Here is an 18,645-nt window from a genome sequence, read left to right on the forward strand (position 1 = left end):
CAGGAGGTGCCACACGCTTGCTGGTTCTGCTGCCTGGTCTGTCAGTAGAACCGTCTTCTGAGCATGCATGTTGACTTTTTTCAGGATGAACATGTAATAAAACTGACTCAGGAGCTAGCTCAGAAATTGGGATTTAAAATAAGGAAAGCGTATGTTAGAGCCGAGGTAAGCTGGGTTCCATCCGTGAGGGCTTTGCATTTTGTTTTCTGAGTTGGAGTCAGTTTTGTTTTTAAATTAGTGTCTTTATTATATTTCAGCTCTCATTGAAATCCGTTCCTGTGGACGGGGCAACCAAGGTAAAGTTATGATTTCTGTATGAAGCATGTTTACAAGAAAAGGAAGGATGGAATTCTTAGCAATTCTGCTTTTCCTATTTTTAGTGTGTGCCTCTTTTAGTCCTCACATAATTGACCAGAGCTTCCTGTCACTTTAAAAAAAAAATAAACTCAAGTAATATATTTCAGTCTTAACCAGCATTTCCTGAAGTCCGTTGGAGCATTTTACAGGATGTGCATAGATGCTAGGTTTTGAGAAATGTAGACCAGGGCCAAATACTATCTAGTTTTGGGAGACATTAAACAACAAAAATTATGATTTTTTTTTTTTCCCAAAGCTAAGTCTTCTTTGAGATAGTAGGATGCTTATGGTGTGTGTGTGTGTGTGTGTGTGTGTGTGTGTGTGTGTGTGTTTGGGGGTGGAGTGGTGGCTAGATTAGTCCCTTGCGTTCTACTAAATGTCCTTTGAAAAATGTTGGTCCATAAGCGGGGGCAGCTGGGCTTGGTTATGCACCTGTAGAGTCAGAGACTCATGCAGGAAGGTCCCTTGAGCTGAGACCCCCTGGGCAACATAGCAAGTGCACACGTGTTATAAAGGTTTAAATATTCGTTGTTTTTTTCTCCTCTGCCCACTGCCCACAGTACTGGGGATTGACTCCTAGGACGCTCTACCACTGAGCTGTCCCCCAGCCCTTTTCATTTTTTATCTTGAGAGGAGGTCACTCTGAATTGCCAAGACTGGCCTCAAGCTTATGATCCTTCTGCCTCAGCCTCCCAAGTAGCTGGGATTATAGGTGTGTGCCACCAATGACCAGCCTTACTTTTTATTTCTTGGATCTTAATTAGAAAGGAGTCAAATTTCTGTGCAAACATGCATTGCTCTTTTGGGATGAGTTGTAGAGATTGCTTGATCGTTGACAATCCTGAAACCATGATTCATTGTGGTTTAATTTCTAGGCTGTGAACTATTCTGTGGAAGATATTGAGCCAGGTATGTGTTCCCATGTTGTCTTCCTGTGCTGAAGGGTGCTAGCTTTAACTGGACTCTGACCTGGCACTGTCAGATGACCTCTGTGTGGCTATTAAAGTGCGAGCATAATTGTGTCATGTTTCACCTAGCTCTCGTGTTCTCTGTCACTGACTATTGACACCACTGTTGTGTCAGTCTGGCAGAAGCGAGTGAGTACCTCTGCATCTGTTACAGATCTGGTGACTCCGAGGCAAGAAGCACTTCCCGCTGTTTCCCTACCTGCGCCCAGTTTTTCTCACGACATAGGAAGTGAGCTGGCCTCAGTTTCTGTCACGCCCCTAGCTTCTGTTTTGTCCCTGCAAGTGGAAGAGAACACTCTGCCCTCCTCAGTATTGGCAAATGGAGGGAAAATGCCTTTCACGATGCCCGAGGCTTTTCTGGATGATGGAGACATGGTCCTTGGAGATGAGATTGATGATTTGCTTGATTCTGCCCCAGAAACTAACGACACTGTTATGGTAAGTTCGGTGCTTTGCTTTATTTCCAAAGATGCGGTTGCCATTTGTTTAAATTGTCATGTAACTGGGTAGATACTTTCTTTTTCTTTCTTTCTTTTTTTTTTTTTTTAAAGAGAGAGTGAGAGAGGGGAGAGAGAGAGAGAGAGAGAGAGAGAGAGAGAGAGAGAATTTTTTTAATATTTATTTTTTAGTTTTGGGTAGACACAACATCTTTGTTTGTATGTGGTGCTGAGGATCGAACCCGGGCCACACGCATGCCAGGCGAGCGCGCTACCGCTTGAGCCACATCCCTAGCCCCCTGGGTAGATACTTTCATGTTCCAGACTGATCTATGATTTCTGACTTTGAATATTATTTTTGTCCTTCTTTGGTGGTAACTGGATAATTGGGTCATTTTTAAAACAAGAAAGTAACATGCTTCTAGTCACTAGCCAGTTTTTCTTGAAGGAACAGGTAAAATATGACATTCTGACTAAGAATAAACATTTGACATTTAAGGAAAAACAGTTTTATGGGTTAGGAACTTCTCATTGGCTTGAGGAAATTCTCTGTTAACCACATACCATAAAACAGAAGTCTGCGGACCGGCCCACTGCCTGTTTTGTGTGGCCACAAACTAGATTTAACATTTTAAAAGCCTAGAAGAATGACAACCACCAACAACAAAAATTAGGTAAGACTGTCGCAGTGTCCTTAAGTTTTGTTGGAACGCAGCCACAGGCCCTCTTATGTGTTGGCCGCAGCTGCTCCACACTGCCGTGGCTGAATCGAGGAGTTGGAATGGGGTCATGTGGTCTGCAGAGTCAAAACACTTAACATCCCGCCCTGTACAGAAAAGGTTTCGGACCCCTTCCATAAAGTGTATTAACACCGAGGCCCGTCAGGGGAGAAGTTCAGAGCTGGTTTCTGGTAGATGGTGTCCCTGTGAGGTTGCCTGAGGAGAGAGGCCTGTGAGTGTCTGGAAGCTCTGGGTTTGGCTCTCAACAGCTCTGTGGTCTTGGGCAAGATACTTGGCATCTTGGTGCCCCAGCGTCCCTGTTCAGTGGCAGTTACTGAGGTGCAGATCCCAGAGGGTCCTGAGCATCCCCCTAGAAAGCATGTAGTACCCACTGTGAGGAACTGGGGGGCGCTTACAAATCACTGCTCTGAATTGGGAGGGGAGGTGGGAGCTCAAGGGGTCCATGGGAGATTGTGAGTTCCACCTATGGAGAGATGGTCCCTGGGGTTTTCCAGCTCCCTTTCTGAATCCCCCTTCTTCCCAGCGCCTCCCATTCATCCGACTATTCCTCTTTAATAAAACAAATGATCAGGAGCAGGTGAGTGTAATAGTTGGGCTTATGCAATATTAGACTTCACACCTCAATCATTTTTAAAAGTTGGATTTTAAAATGAAGTCTGTAGGGCTGGGGATGTGGCTCAAGCGGTAGCGCGCTCGCCTGGCGTGCTTGCGGCCCGGGTTCGATCCTCAGCACCACATACAAACAAAGATGTTGTGTCCGCCAAAAACTAGAAATAAATATTAAAAATTCTATAAAAAAAAATGAAGTCTGTAGCTGAATTCTTCCAGTGGATCTTCATTTTGATTGTGATGTAACGTGAGCGCCCTGTGGTGATCTGTTTTTATTTGGTGGTGTTGAGAGCAGGCCAGCTAAACTTACAGCAGACTTCTGTGAGTCTCGACCTCTCTCTTCTCCTGCAGCCGTCAGCCTTGGTCAGAGGACCGCTCCCGGCAGCCAGCCTCGCCCCCAGCTTTCCCTTCCCGGCGTCTCTGCTGGGGACCTTGCCCGTTGGTTCGAGGTATACGCCTCCACCCTCCTTTGCAGATTTGTATCCACCTTTGACCTCATCCTTAGAAGATTTTTGTTCTTCTTTAAATTCATTTTCAATAAGTGAATCCAAACGAGGTAAGACTCTAGACTCAATTTTATTAACAATTGCAATTAATTTTCTAAAAATGAAAACTAGTATCTGGAATTATGTAACTAACTTTAGGCAATAGGTATCTGAAGTTTTTCCACGAGCCAACAATGTCAAGACCGAGCCTTAGTGTCGAGTTCATCTTGGTCTTAACAGTACCATTCCAAGCTGGAGTAGAGGTGAGGGTGGACATGATGGTGGCCCTGGTCCCTACGTCGGAACCTTTCCAGGATGTCCTCTGTTATGGGGTGAATGACTTTTAATGTATTCTTCAGCAAATCTGAAGGGTCCGAACGACAGATTGTCTTTTCTAAATCCTAAACTGGGAAAACACTAATTTAAGGTCTGTGTTTGGAATGGTAACAGTTAAGCCTATTTTTGGCTTCATCTATTAAGCTCATTAAACTGCACCTGGCTTGACTCCTGTTTCTGTAATCCCAGGTTTAATACATACTGTCAGCAGTAATGTCAAAAATCTACAAATTTTTTTCTGAGACATTGTCACTTGGCTAAAATGGCCAGCCTCTAAATAACTGAAGTAAAGATTTACAACTGAAGAGAGTAAAGTAAATGGGAGGCAGACAGATGGAGAGGAGATTGAGTAATAGGCCAAGGGAAAAAAAGGGCCTGAACCTGGCCTGGGTTTAATGCTGTGCTGAGCTTCTGCTTCCCGTCTTCAAAGGGGAGGCTCTTCCCCCATTTTGAATAATTTTCGTAGCCTTTAACAGTAGGCCCTGCCTTAGATCATTTCTCCAAAAATAACTTTTCCTTTGAATCTGTGTGATTGAGGGTTATTTATACCCTTGGTTTCTAGAAGGAAGGAAAACTCTAGAGCCCTCTTTGAGTGTCAGTAATAATAAGCAAGAGCTCCTGGGATTTGGGTGGGAACAGGCAGAGGGAAGCCCTGGCCAGTCAGCTGTGGGTGTCACTGACTAGAGTGAAAAGGTCTGTTGAAGTTTTTTTATTATTTTAGATCTGCCCACCTCAACTTCTAGAGAGGGAACAACGCTTAACAACAGTAATTCTTCCCTTTCACTTGTAAGTGCACTTCCTCTTTTGTAATAGTCGTTTAAATGGAAATAGGCCTTGTACTTAAGTAACTGATTGATTTGAATGACATGAGGGTCTCCCTGGAGTCTGTGTGTGCTGTGGGACCTGGTGTCAGATAAACGCTGTGCGTTCAAGACTGGATCTGTCCCTGCCAGTCAGTCACTGCGCAGATGGCCTAAGAGGCTCCTCGTGCAGCCTAAGCAGCTCGGGGCATGTGAGCCCAGGGCGTGTGAGGTGTTCGTCCACAGACGCAGACACTGGAGGATGGCCAATGGGGTGCCTGGAGACCAAAGAGGAAGACATAGACGGAGTCGGGTTTTTAAAAGAGAAGGGTGTTGAGGACAGGGCAGTACTGCCCCCGCCTTGCTCTTCAGATGACTCCAGCCTCCTTCCTTAGTGGTAGTACAATGTATGCTGCTTGTTTGTTCTGTTTTTTTTTTTTCTTTCTTTCTTTTTTTTTTTTTTGCAGATGAATGGACCAAGTAGTTTATTTGCTTCTGAGAGTTTCCCGGGAATTTCAAGTCAGCCTAGAAATGACTTTGGAAACTTTTTTGGAAGTGCGATTGTGAAACCGTCAACAGTGGTACCAAGACATCCCCTGGAGGGAACCCACGAGCTGAGACAAGCTTGCCAGATCTGTTTTGTAAAATCAGGTCAGGATCAAACAAGTGGCAGAGAGCGTTCAAACTAATTCAGACGCTGTAGGTTGATAGGAGCTTGTAAGCAGCTGTCAACAGCTCTGCCATGGTGGCCGCTGTTCGTCACCTGCTTTGATTCTCCTGAGGAAGCGGCAGGGACTGACGGCATTTGGAGTCTGATAGGAGGAGTCATGGCTCTGTTGAATATTTACCTAGAAACTTACTGAAGCTTTTTTTTTTTTTTTAATTCATTTTTTACTTATAGGTGGACATAATACCTTTATTTTATTTTTATGTGGTAGCTGATGATCAAACTCAGGGCCCCACACGTGCTAGGCAAGCACTTTACCTCTGAGCCACCACCCCAGCCCCCTAATTGAAGCTTTTAGGAAATTCCTTGTATTCTAAGCATATGTGTAAAAACTTTGATAATTTTCAAATAAAGCAAAACTAGAAAAAAAGTATGTAACAGATCAGTATGTGACCAGGTATGGTGGTGCACACTTGTAATTCCAGCTGCTCAGGAGGCTGAGGCAGGAGGATCGCAAGTTTAAGGCTAGCCTTAGCAACTTATTTGAGGCCTTTAAAAACTAAAAGAACTGTTTAAAGTACTTCCTCTTGATTTTGCTTCAAAGCAAGTGATATAAAGAATTCTGGTCTGGACCCAACTTTATTTTCTTTCTTAGTTGTATATTTCCCCCCCAGTTCTGCAGAGATATATATATATTTTTTTAATTATTAATATATTTTTTAATATCTTTATTTTTATGTGATGCTGAGAATCGAACCCAGCGCCTCATGCATGCATGCCAGGCGAGCTCGCTACCACTTCAGCCGCATCCCTAACCCCATTTCTGCACATCTTAGTTGGCTTTATTTGAGATTCTAGAAACAGTCAACAATCTGGAACAGAAATGGTCCTTTGTAAAAAAAAAAAAATAAATAAGCCTTCAGACTGCCTCACCAAATTATTTCCCTAATAATTGATAAGGGAATGTTTTGGTTGGACTGATGGTGAGTAGAAGTTGTGTTGCCTGACAAACAGGAAAAAAATAAAACAAGGCAAAGTCTGCTTTGTAGCCTGTTTCTGTTTTGATGAAATTTGGAGGGTAATGGAAATCACTGTTTATCGCTCAGGTCTGCTTACAAATTGACTGTAGAATGAGTTTTTTGCTTTCTGACGCATATCAGCAATCTTCTTTTTCTCTCTTTCAGGCCCTAAGTTAATGGATTTCACTTACCATGCTAATATAGATCATAAATGTAAGAAAGATATTTTAATTGGTAGGATAAAGAATGTTGAAGATAAATCATGGAAAAAAATTCGTCCAAGACCAACAAAAACAAATTATGAAGGACCATATTATATATGTAAAGGTACGTGTTGTGATTCTTGCATAACTATATATAATTACTTAAGTACGTTTACATAAGTAATAAACTGCTACATTTATTGTAAGCACTCTAATATTGACTGTTAATAAAATGTTTAGACTTACTAGCAGGATCCTTGGATTGAGACGTGAGTATTTTTCTATTGTTCTTACTGTTGTTGTTTTGGATCTTGTGTATATTTTAGAGCTGTTAATGGAAACAGGGCTTCAGCCACGTTTCAAACAGAAAACTCTGAAGCTTGAAGTTTTATCTACAGAGAATTGGAACACTGGGACAAGGCTTTGAAAATGTCACTGTGTTTAAGATGCTTTGGAGAGGAGTGGGTTTCTTCACTTTCATCAAACCACTTAGTCTGAATCTACTTTGAATGTTCCTAAAGTCATTTTTTAATCTCAGATGGAGTACTTGAAAATGTTGAGGAACTTTCCACTTTTGCAATAGAATTCATTTGGGCTTGAAGACTCAGTCTTGTTCCTGAAGAGTAATACATGTAGGATTTCTTGAAGCCGTCTACCAATTATTAAAAAATCTCAAATGATGCGCTCAGTGTGACTGGCGCTCGTCAGCTTTGAGAGGGTTGCGTGGCTCAGTGTCTCCTGCCCTGTCCTTCCAGATGTGGCTGCGGAGGAGGAATGTAGATACTCAGGCCACTGCACGTTTGCCTACTGCCAAGAAGAGATAGATGTCTGGACCTGGGAGAGGAAGGGGGCCTTCAGCCGGGAGGCTTTCTTTGGTGGCAATGGGAAGATCAGCCTCACGGTGTTCAAACTTCTGCAGGAGCATCTTGGAGAATTTATATTCCTTTGTGAGGTGCTTTTCCCAAGACTATTTTCTGCTCTGTAATTGGCGATGGCATTAGGGGTGTAGTGCAGGGCTGGAGCACCTGCCGGGCATGCACAAGGCCCTGGTTCCTTCCCCAGCACCACACACACGCACACTTGGGTGATGGTTTCTGACTTGCGGGGATCTCAACAGATCCTGCCATGTGATACAGCACTCACTCAGAAAGTGGTAGCTACTGGCAGGCCTGCTGGTGCACACCTGTCATCCTAGTGGCTCAGGAGGCAGAGGCAGGAGGATCGCAAGTTCAGAGCCAGTCTCAGCCTCAGCCTCAGCCACAGTGAGGTGCCAAGAAACTTGGTGAAATCCTGTCTCTACATAAAATACAAAACAGAGCTGGGGATGTGGCTCAGTGTTCGAGTGCCCCCGAGTTCAATCTCCAGTGCCCCCCTCCAGAAAAGAAGTGGTAGCTACTACTGTCATCAGAAAGAATGATAGGAAGTCTTCACATTGGCTATTAATTGGCAGAAGAATGGAATGCAAAAGTTTGTGAACTAAGGCAATATTCTGGGCACAAGATTCAGAGTCTGCATTGGTGTGATAATCCTCCTCCTCTCTCTTTTCCAGAAATGTTTTGATCATAAACCTAGAATGATAAGTAAAAGAAATAAAGATAATTCTACTGCTTGTTCTCACCCGGTTACAAAGCATGAATTTGAAGACAATAAGTACGTTGGTCATTCTAATTTTTGTAGTGAAAAACTAGATCCTTTTCATAGATCCAGAAAAACCAGAAGTTGTATGTGCCCAGCCATCCCCACTCCTTCCATCATTCTGTCCTGTTTTCAGGCACAATAACTATTTTAAAATGTCTTTTAAGCTGGGCATGATGGAGCATGTGTGTATTCCCAGCAAGTTGGGAGGCTAAGGCAGGAGGATTGCAAGCTGAGGTCAGCCCCAGCAATTTAGCAAGACCCTGTCTCAATAAAAAGGCTAGGGATGTGGCTCAGTGGTTAGGAACCCACTGGGTTCAGTCCCTGGTACCAAAAAATACCCCAAAATGTCTTTTAGTAGATTTGACTAGGAATTAATTAATGATTTATTAAATTGATTCTTTAATATAGAAAATTATTATTGAGTCAGATCTGTTTATGACTTGGACGTAGGTGTGTTTTGGTTTAAAATATGATTATATCCCCCCCCCATTAATCCAACAGTTGGATGTGGTGATGTATATTTCTGATAAAGATCGGGACGGTCTCAGTCTAGAACAGGACATTGTGTGTGCTGTGTAAAAACCATGACAGAACAATATCAAAACGTTACCGTTTTCTTCTTAGGTGCCTTGTCCACATTTTGCGAGAGACAACGGTAAAGTACTCCAAAATCCGATCTTTCCACGGTCAGTGTCAGCTTGACCTGTGTCGACATGAGGTTCGCTACGGCTGTTTAAGGGAAGACGAATGCTTTTATGCCCACAGTCTTGTGGAACTGAAGGTCTGGATCATGCAGAATGAAACAGGTGGGTCTGTGTGCCTGAGGACTGTCCCCAAGAGCACAGTGGGTGGTGGGACGGGGACAGCAGCCTGAGGTCTATCCTCACCCCCACTCGCGGGTGCTCCCTTGGTGTGGTCTGGAGCTTGCAATTGCACACTCGCTGTGGTCTGGAGGGCTGTCTGTTCTGGGGTGGGCTCCTATCGCCTGGATTTGGGAGGAGGATCCCTCGGGTGCACCTAGGGCTGAATTTGTAAATCCCATCTTGAGGAAGAAGAATGTACTTGTTCCTCTTGGTGACAGACCAGGCTGGCTGAGGCAATTGTGGGTTGAGGGTTCTCCAGGTCTGACTGGCCGGACTGGTGCTCGGCTGCTGTTTAGAATTTAAGGAAGGCTCGTCCCTTTCCCAGGTATTTCTCATGAGGCTATTGCTCAGGAGTCTAAACGGTATTGGCGACATTTGGAAGCAAGTGTACCTGGAGCCCAGGTATGTCCTCTGTGTCTTTTCCAGAGGTGTTGGTGTCTTTCTGGAATAGCCTCCTGGACGTTGGTTGAGGGAGGGTGCTGATGACATGTACTGTCCAGTTATTTAATGTTCATTCTGTTGAGGAATTCTTTTGTTAAAAAACGATTTGCATTTTAGTTAATCATGAAAAAAAAATCATGCCTGCCCATAATACCTGCCCACAGTGTGGGCTACTGTTTTCTCATTTAGTTTAATTGATGAAACAGTTGGGGTCTCAGGCTTTGGGGATTCTTGGAATGAAGGAGGTGGGTTTTATTTGTAGTTTTGCAGACCACCTGGCATAACTTGTTTACCCACTGTCTCCCCATTTAAAAATAGTTATTGTGCCTGAAAACAGGACAGAATGACGGAAGGAGTGGGGATGGCTGGGCACATATGACTCTTGGTTTGATTTGGATCTATGAAAAGGATCTAGTTTTTCACTACAAAAGTTAGAAAAAAAAGAAACAAAAACAATTCCGGGCATTTGATTCAAAGCTGGCATTTGTAGATCGAGGCTTGGCATCTGTAATTTGCTACTATCACGTTCTCTTACATAAATGGGAGAAAAATTGGAGATTTTTTGGCGGCGGGGGGGTAGGAGGGCGGCTGGGGATTGAACCCAGGGGCACTCGACCACTGAGCCACATCCCCAGCCCATTTTGTATTTTATTTAGAGACAGGGTCTCACTGAGTTGCTTGGTACCTCCATCTTGCTGAGGCTGGCTTTGAACTTGCGATCCTCCTGCCTCAGCCATCCGAGCCACTGGGATTACAGGCGTGTGCCACTGTGTCTGGCTGAATTGGAGATTTGAATTATTAGAGCATATTGATAATGGTCAAGACACCAAGCCAGATAAAATAAAAATTTGTATACTATTATGAAAAAGATGTATGGTGATTTGATATTTTGTTCTCAGAAAACTGATTTTTTTTTCAAATAATCTTTTTGTTGTTTAAGGTATTTGGCAATCAGATAATGCCTGGATCTCTTAATATGAGTATAAAATTTGTGTGTGCTCAGTGTCTGAGAAATGGTCAAGTCATTGAACCAGACAAAAACCGAAAATATTGTAGTGCAAAAGCTAGGCACTCGTAAGTATCTTGTGTGTGTGCGTGTGGAGGTGTGTGCCCTTGTGGTTACTGTTTCATGGGTATAAAATCTTTCACATGAGAATAAAGATAAAAAAAAGATGAACACTTTGAAGAAAGGAGTGTATAACTATTTACAAAAGGAGAAGAGATTTTTAGCATTTCGTAGCTAAGAATCCAAATGTAGTACTTCTCCTGTACTTTATCAGTGATTTGTTGAGGATTCATAGGAAGGTTGGGAAAGGTCCTCAGGAAGTGGAATTGTAGCCTCAGAGACATTTCTTTCAGAAGTGTTGAGGAGAAAGAGAGCATCTCTGGTCCTTCAGGTACACACTTCGTGCCTCTCTCTTGACGTGATGCCTGTTCCCAGTCTGTCTGTGTTTTTCTGAACTCCATGTTTCTTAGGTGGACCAAGGAGCGCCGGGCCATGAGAGTGATGTCTTTTGAACGTAAGAAGTGGATGAACATCCGTCCTCTCCCCACAAAGAAACAAATGCCTTTACAGTTTGATGTACATACGTAATTTTTAAGCCACTTTTTAAAAATTAGGCATTTCAAATCATTAGAAAGTAGTGATTCAGATTGGAACTCAAGCCCTTTAAACAATGCTCATCAGTAGTAATGAAATTTAGCTGGGTCCTCTTTTGTTTACCTTCCCCTTTAATATGTGTGTGATTCTGTAATGATTTTCATAATGACTAGAATTTTAGATTGCAATTGAGAAAAAGGTCATGAGCATAATTTAACTTATTTTTCAAAGGAATTACTGTTGGGATGGAGTGAGAAAATTCCATTTAATTTTGGTTCCTTGCATTTGATACCAAACCTGGGGCCTCCTGTGTTAGTATGAATGCTATCGATGAGTTTGTTTTTATCGTACTTTGTCTGTTTCACCGAAGCCAGGGATATGAGCTTAAAGATACTCCGCCCTGTAGGGCCTTTGGAAGGTCGCCCAGAGGGGCGTGTTCAGGGCCAGAGGAGCCCATTCCTCAGCACCCTGGGGCCGGGCCGGCAGGCCAGTTCTGGCTGGGGCAGTGCTTCCCTGGTGCGGAGGCGTGTCCGTCTTGGCACACTGTAGGATCACATGGCCTGGGTCACGACTGTCCACGCAGACCACTTGCGATGTGTCTGGACTTTCCTCTTGACAAGAGAGGGCTCTGGAGAGTTCAGAGGTGTTTCACTGTGTGACCTAAGGGACCGAGGAAGGTGGGGCATTGACAGGAGGTGAAGTGTCTACCCCATGGAGAAAACATGGGGAGCACCTTCTGCTCAGGGAAGCGGGGCAGATGGATGTCAATGAACCATCTTCTCTGAGTTGCCAGGAAGAGTTGAGGAAGAAGCCAGTAAATGTTTATGACCTACAACACCTTTCAGTTTTGTAAAACTTGTATCAGTAACCAGCTCAGTGCTTGCAGGGTGGTGGTCGGTGTGTGTGTGTCTGGAGTGGTTTGAGGCTCAGGCTTAGTCGCTTTCATAGGAGGGGGACCAGGGTTTCCTGGAGCCACATCTGGGGCTCTAAGATCACGTAGAGAATGCACGGACCCTGGACTTGGTTAAGCTGAGGACATCTGAGACCCCTTCTAGTTCATGAGGCAGCTGCCTGGGACGGTTGATTCTTCTTCTCTCGCCCGTGGTCTGCTGCTGTGCTACCTGACAGGACTTGTTCCCTTTGCCTCTCTCGACCATACGAGGTTTCGCTAGGGGCCCTTTTTCTGAAAGAAGAAATAATGCCCTGTGCAGGTGCACGGGTAGGGAGGGTGGTGAGGTGGAAGGAGCATGGGCTTCAGAGTCTGCCAGAAGGGCTGGCGGCAGGTTCTTCAGCTGCAGGGTGTCCCCTGTGAGTGGGAACACGTAGGTCACAGGGAAGACGCAGTGGGTGGCGGTTGTCGACACCACCCAGAGCCGTGCCTGGCCTCTCCTCGCTCCTCCTCGCTGAGCTCTCTCTAGTTTCGCATTCCCAGCAACCTATTGGGATTCCACTGGGAGAGAGTGTGACGAAGTGATCGCTGGGACCGCTCAGCTGCTGGCTTCATGCAGAAGGTTTTCAGGGCGGTGTCCCTGACGCCGGTCCGCAGGAGGAGCAGTGTTGAGGGCGCCCTGCTTTCAGGTGTTTCAAAAGCAGTTTTTAATGCCCCCGGAGCTGAGTCCACGGGCAGCCCCTGGGGAGACACAGCAAGACTCGCTGTTGATCAGCTGTACTAGAGTGTCGGCTGTATCCGGACAAGTTGGCTGCTGACACTTACAAAGGGACTCTTGGCAACCGAGGTTGGCTTGTCTCTGGAAGGTCAAGATTCTTAGGAAAGTCCATGTTCTGCTGATCACCATAACTTTATTTTCCTACTAGTACCACCCTGTTTTCTTTGCTAAATAAAAGTGCAAATAGCCAGAGGAGGTACTGTGTGAGAGCCCTGTCACTCCGTGGCCTGGTTGGTTCACTGATTGCCTTCAGATAATGTGTATCTAGTGAATGGTGGCCAGTGTTGGCTACCGGCACTGGTTATCAGTAAGTTAAGTTTCTGAAGCGTCCCTGGCCCTAGTGAGGGGAAGCAGGCTACAGTTCCTTTACTGGTCTCCAAGGCTGAGCGATAGGTGGCCTGATGTGACACGGGGGAAAGGAGGAGCCATCAGAGAGGGCCCGAGGTTTTCATGGGATTAAATGTTCTGAGTCTGTTGACATTTTCTTGTAAGAAAATGTTTTGTACTATAATTCTATACTTTATTTTCTTCCGAGAATTTCCTTTTTGAAAAATTTTGACATAGAAATATTTACCATTAATGTCATCTCAAATATTTTGGGCTTATCATCAATTTGCATAGAACCAAATTGATTTTTAAATTTTATTGTGAAGCATTAGCACCAATAATAAGACTTATTTTGCTTAAGTTAAAAATTAATTTCACTAAGTGTGCTCTGACTGACAGCCTGTTTATGTGTCGGTTTTCCACACAGCTGTGCAACCACATTGCTTCTGGAAAAAAATGCCAGTACGTTGGGAACTGCTCCTTTGCTCACAGTCCTGAGGAGCGAGAGGTGTGGACGTACATGAAGGAGAACGGGAGTAAGTGGGTGTTCTCACTGCGTCCTTGACCTCTGCTCTCTAGCTCACCCACAAATGCCTTTTTTTAATAAAAACACCAGCAGAAAGCAGTTTGCATTCTAAGCAGTTTTACCCTGGTGGTGACAGTGACTGTGGCCTCAGCCTCAGGGGAGCAGAGTCTGAGTGCCAGCATGCTCCGTTAGGTCAGGTTTGGATGGGAATGTGGAGGTCTGCATCGTTTCATCTCAGAAATGTTCCCCAGAAGTGGTCTAGGGAAGCTTGGTCCTTCCGTAGCTTCTTAAACCAGGTGGTCTGCTCCTGGGCAACCGTCGCCCGCCCTCCCTCCCTCCCTCCCTCCCTCCCTCCGGAGCAGCCAGGCAGACAGGAGGGCTCCACAGGAAGTCAAGACCCAAAGAGAAAGCTTTCACCTTGGTCAGATTTTAAGTTCATCTTGGAGCCTTTGAGAGGAGCCACAGACCACCTTTTCCTTCTGACCATAAACTGTCTTGCTACAGGGAACATTGTTCTTTAATCTTAAATAAACCGACAGAAATACACTGACCACAATCTCTGGATGACAAGAATTAATTGGATTTAAGGCTGCCACCTGCTGTGTGACTTGTGTGGGAGTCCTTCTGGCTGTCTTGCTTAAGGACACACAGTCAGCCCTCCTAAGATCTTGCAGTGACTCTTGCTGCCGCTGCTCCGGAGAAGTTTCTCTACTTTCTCTCCTCTTTCCTGATGATCCAGTATTAGAAACCCTCGAGTAGACAGGAAGCCAAGTGCAGATGAGATGCTCAGACCAGAGTGTTTAACACAGTGGCTCTGTAGGAGGACAGATCTGGCCATTCAGCTTCCCTCCTTCTGGGGACAGGTGATAGTGTCTGGAGACATTTTCATAGTGATAACGGAGGGGAATGTGCTCCTGGCTTCTGGTGATCGGGCAGGGTCCAGCATACCATAACGCACAGGACAGCTGCCAGCAGCAGAGGATTCTCCAGGCAGCGTGTCAGCAGTGGCGCGGCTGAGAAAGCCTGGTTTTAGCACTTGGCGGTGACGCCCACTACTACCTGTTCTTGCCACAGGATGCAGCTGGCAGCCACTGCCCAGGACCTGGTCACAGTGGTATTGTTGCAACTTGCTCCCCAGCACGTCAGTCCTCTTGACCTGCGGCTTGACTGACGGGCTCCCATCAGGGATGGGACCCTGGTCAGTGAAAAGTGGGGAGTGTATTAGCTCTGAGCCCCCGAGCCATGCTGGTGGCCTGATGTGGTTATGGCACTGAGGTGTGATGCCAGGTGGCGGTAAGCAGTGCCAAGGCGTTCTTGGCAGTGCCTTTATGATGGTGTGAGTTTTAAACACTCCCAGGGTGTCTGGCCAATGCAGGGAACAGTGAATTAATATTGCAAACTAATGTTTGTGGCCTAATTGTCCTGAAATTGATTCTTACGCATGAGAATTTATTTGCTGCTCAGACTGGACCGTCTCCCCGTATCTAATACTGCCGGTTGCCCTCGGCCCTCTCGCCTTTGTTTTGAAAACTTGCTGACTGACATAGGAAATGTGCATGATAACGCATGGGTTCAAATGGCTTTCCCTTGTTGCTGCTGAAATAATTCATCTTTCTTTAGTACAAGATATGGAGCAGTTTTATGAACTCTGGCTAAAGAGTCAAAAAAATGAGAAAAGTGATGATGTAGCCAGTCAGTCAAACAAGGAAAATGGAAAACAGATTCACATGCCGACAGATTATGCTGAGGTCACCGTAAGTACCGAGGGTCATTTCAGCCCAACTCGGCCTGCCAGTGGCTGAGAGGAGTTTTTTTTCTTTCCTACCTTTTTCAAAACCCGACTCCATTTCCTGCTGCCTGCCCTGCTCTGGGGCCATCTTCTCTCCTCAGGAGTTTCCTGCCATTAGCTTAAGTCTCCTTGGGCTAGAACTTCCTCGTCTCAGTCCTTTTTCCTAATTGTGCGTCCAAGGCCTGTTCTTCTCCTGGCCAGCCTGGGACCCTGAGCAGATCAATGACCTCTCTCTAGTGGGGTCTTTGTGATTCTTACTGAACTGTGATGAGCACGGACACTGATCCCAGGGGGAGGCCACAGAAGGTGCCCAGGCCTCATTCCGTCCTGATCTCCTGCAATCTGGCCTCTCTGCATCTGTGTGGAGACACCTGAATTACTGATGGTCTGTTTCTGTTTTGGTTTTCTTTTCTTTCTTTCTTTCTTTCTTTTTGTTATTCTTTTAAAATATGCATGACAGTAGACTGTATACTGACATTTTATATTACATAGAGTGTGACTTCTCGTTCTGGTGGCTGAACATGATGTGGAGTTACACTGGTCATGTAGTCATGTATGAATAGAGGAAAGTGATGTCCGATTCATTCTACTGTCGTTCCCATCCCTCCCCACCCCCCCCCCACCCCCGTCCTCTGTTTTGGTTTTCTTTTAAAATTTTCAAAAAGGTGAAGTAGCTCCCATAATGAATGGCTTGAACCCACCATGCCAGGTCAACCAGGGTTAACACTTATGTTTGCTTCTGCAAAATAAATAGTGCTGCAGATCAAGTTGGAAGTCCATTTGGTCCCTTTCCCAGAGGAACCAGATGCTGTGTTTCTAGGCCGTGTTCACATATCACTGATACATTTCTACCTGTTGTGTCACACACTCCCCTGTCGCACAGTGCCTGTGTTCTGCTTGCTCCTTGTTGGGCCTTGGGCACCTCTCCATACTGGTGCACCACTGCAGGCCTCGTGTTTGGCCTGGTCTGGTATGTCTCCGCCGGGACACTTGGGAAATGACTAACCCCAACCCCTAGAGTTTGCACCTGTTGTAGCTTTTAAATTCCATGTGACAGTTCCCCCGGGGAGATCTGTCTGTACTTTCCTGGCTCCTGGCACAAACCTGACCCGTAATCATGGCTCAGTTCGTGCCCCCCAAAATGGGGCAGAGCTGCTGCTAGCCCTTCTGGAGTTGGTGTGCTCTGTCTCTCACATCCTCCCATCTTCCCCCGTGGTGCGGATTCCTCCCAGAATCCTTATTTGAACCTGCCTCTTGTCCTCCTGACAAACATCCGTGTTTGTTCAGCTTCTTGCTGGAGGCTTCCTGGGTGCCTAGCAGGAGTGGACGCCGCCTCTGCTCTCTGTGTGCTGGCTTGCATCCTCCTGCTGCGGTCTCTTCCTTGTTCCTGCTTTCGACTCTGACTTTTGTGTTCTTACCCTGCTCCCTTAGAGTGGACCTGGGACTTAGATCAGGTGGCATCGGGACCTCCCGGTTTCCCCGAGCAGTTTCAGGACACAGACAGCATCCCTGATGGCCACCTGTCTTTGCCACCCACTAGGTGGACTTTCACTGCTGGATGTGCGGGAAGAACTGTAACAGTGAGAAGCAGTGGCAGGGCCACATCTCTTCAGAGAAGCACAAAGAGAAGGTTTTCCACACTGAAGATGACCAGTACTGCTGGCAGCACCGCTTCCCCACAGGGTGTTTTAGTATTTGTGAGAGGTATGTAGGTCTGGACAGTTTTCCCTATGGACGTTGCTGAACTCCTACAACTTCATGGAGATTATCAGGGACAGAGTGTCTGGTATGGCAGATACCCTCGCACCTGCTCAGGATCTGTGCTACCAGTGAGCTACACCAGACCCAGTTAGGAAGCTTAAGCCTGGGAAAATGAATCTTATGGGCATGTTATCTGTAGAGAAATCTAAACTATTTAGATGTATTCAATGAAAAGTACAGATTGGGGCTGGGGGTGGAGCTCGCGACAGGAGGCCCTGGCTTCCTGGCCATGGGAAGGTGCATACTTAGAGGCCCACACCCTGGGCTCCATACCCAGCACCAGAACAAGTGAATAGAAACATTCCTGAGAGTTACATGCAGTTCATAAAGCTAGTGGAGTTTCTCTCTCCATGGATTGTGGCCTGGTTTTCCTAAATGCCTGTGACTCTTACCGAGCTGCCTCGTCCTCCCAGGTATATGAATGGTACCTGCACAGAAGGCAGCAGCTGTAAATTTGCTCATGGAAATGCTGAACTTCAAGAGTGGGAAGAAAGAAGAAGCGCCCTCCAGATGAAGCTCAACAAAGCAAGAAAAGATCACTTAATTGCCCCAAATGATAATGACTTTGGAAAATATAGTTTTTTGTTTAAAGATTTAAACTAATATGCTGGCTTTTATGTAACCTAATCAGAGCATTGACCAGAAAAATTGAAAGTGTTCTGAGGCACGTAGCAGAGGAGCTGCAGATTTTCTGCTTGTATTGGCGTGTATCGTTCCTCCTGAGCAGCAACCCACAGTAGGTAGGAAAACGGGCTGTTTAACAGGTCCCGCCAGGCTCTCACGGAACCATTGGCATCAAATGGCGAAGTGACTGCTACCCGGGTGCCCTCTGTTGAACAGACTTTTGGATGAAGTGTGTTGGGAAGAGGATAAGGTTATGTCTAGGACGATTCTTTGAGTTGGTCCTGCAGATAAGAACCGTGACGGTAAGAGAATAAACACTGGTACTGGGATCAGAATACATGATGAATGAAGTTCTTTACATGTTTTAGCGGAATGAATTTGTTTAATATAATAAAGTTTGCTACTTATCTGTATGTAGGTTGCTAAAAAGGATTTTCTTAACTCAGATTTTAAGCCAAATAACCATTTAACAGTAGTATATGTTAAATGGGGTATTTTTCTGTATTTGTATGTTTCACTATAATAAGGGAAGTGAGGATAATGTGCATTGAGACTATTTTGAAAAATAATCAGTTGAATCAAATTTTATTTCTTGGTCTTTTGCTGTTTAAATGATGATTTTGAAAGACTAAACTTGTACTGTTGGTATCGTGTAGTGTATGGACCAATATTGCCTGTAATAAAAAATTTTATATATAGATGACCTTTTTTTTTGGTGTGGTTCTTTCCCCACAAAGAATTGTTGAAACTGGGTATCAAAATCACAAGTTGGTTTAAAAAAGATATTT

The 18,645-nt window shown here is 45.2% G+C and overlaps 1 protein-coding gene across 4 annotated transcripts in view; it reads left to right on the plus strand.

Annotated features, from left to right (window-relative positions):
• The window catches only part of ZC3H7A (zinc finger CCCH-type containing 7A), a 36,616-nt gene extending 18,057 nt beyond the window's left edge, over nt 1-18,559 (plus strand). For 2 of the 4 annotated variants that reach the window (XM_081299071.1, XM_081299072.1), the window contains exons 6-23: nt 85-165; nt 258-296; nt 1,233-1,266; nt 1,480-1,763; nt 3,463-3,667; nt 4,654-4,718; nt 5,200-5,383; nt 6,584-6,745; nt 7,377-7,573; nt 8,171-8,271; nt 8,884-9,065; nt 9,448-9,524; nt 10,504-10,637; nt 11,040-11,145; nt 13,585-13,693; nt 15,304-15,437; nt 17,013-17,176; nt 17,647-18,559. In XM_081299071.1, the coding sequence (XP_081155197.1) occupies nt 85-165; nt 258-296; nt 1,233-1,266; nt 1,480-1,763; nt 3,463-3,667; nt 4,654-4,718; nt 5,200-5,383; nt 6,584-6,745; nt 7,377-7,573; nt 8,171-8,271; nt 8,884-9,065; nt 9,448-9,524; nt 10,504-10,637; nt 11,040-11,145; nt 13,585-13,693; nt 15,304-15,437; nt 17,013-17,176; nt 17,647-17,836 (2,448 nt within the window). In that variant the 3' untranslated portion in view covers nt 17,837-18,559. Of the gene's footprint in view, nt 1-84; nt 166-257; nt 297-1,232; nt 1,267-1,479; nt 1,764-3,462; nt 3,668-4,653; nt 4,719-5,199; nt 5,384-6,583; nt 6,746-7,376; nt 7,574-8,170; nt 8,272-8,883; nt 9,066-9,447; nt 9,525-10,503; nt 10,638-11,039; nt 11,146-13,584; nt 13,694-14,757; nt 15,438-17,012; nt 17,177-17,646 lie in introns of those variants that run through there. The other 2 variants (XM_081299074.1, XM_081299073.1) reach the window with 2 other exon arrangements.
• Nucleotides 18,560-18,645: the final 86 nt, after the last annotated feature.

This window comes from Spermophilus citellus, assembly GCF_964194105.1.
Source record: "Spermophilus citellus genome assembly, chromosome: 6".
NCBI classification, from domain to species: Eukaryota; Metazoa; Chordata; class Mammalia; order Rodentia; family Sciuridae; genus Spermophilus; species Spermophilus citellus.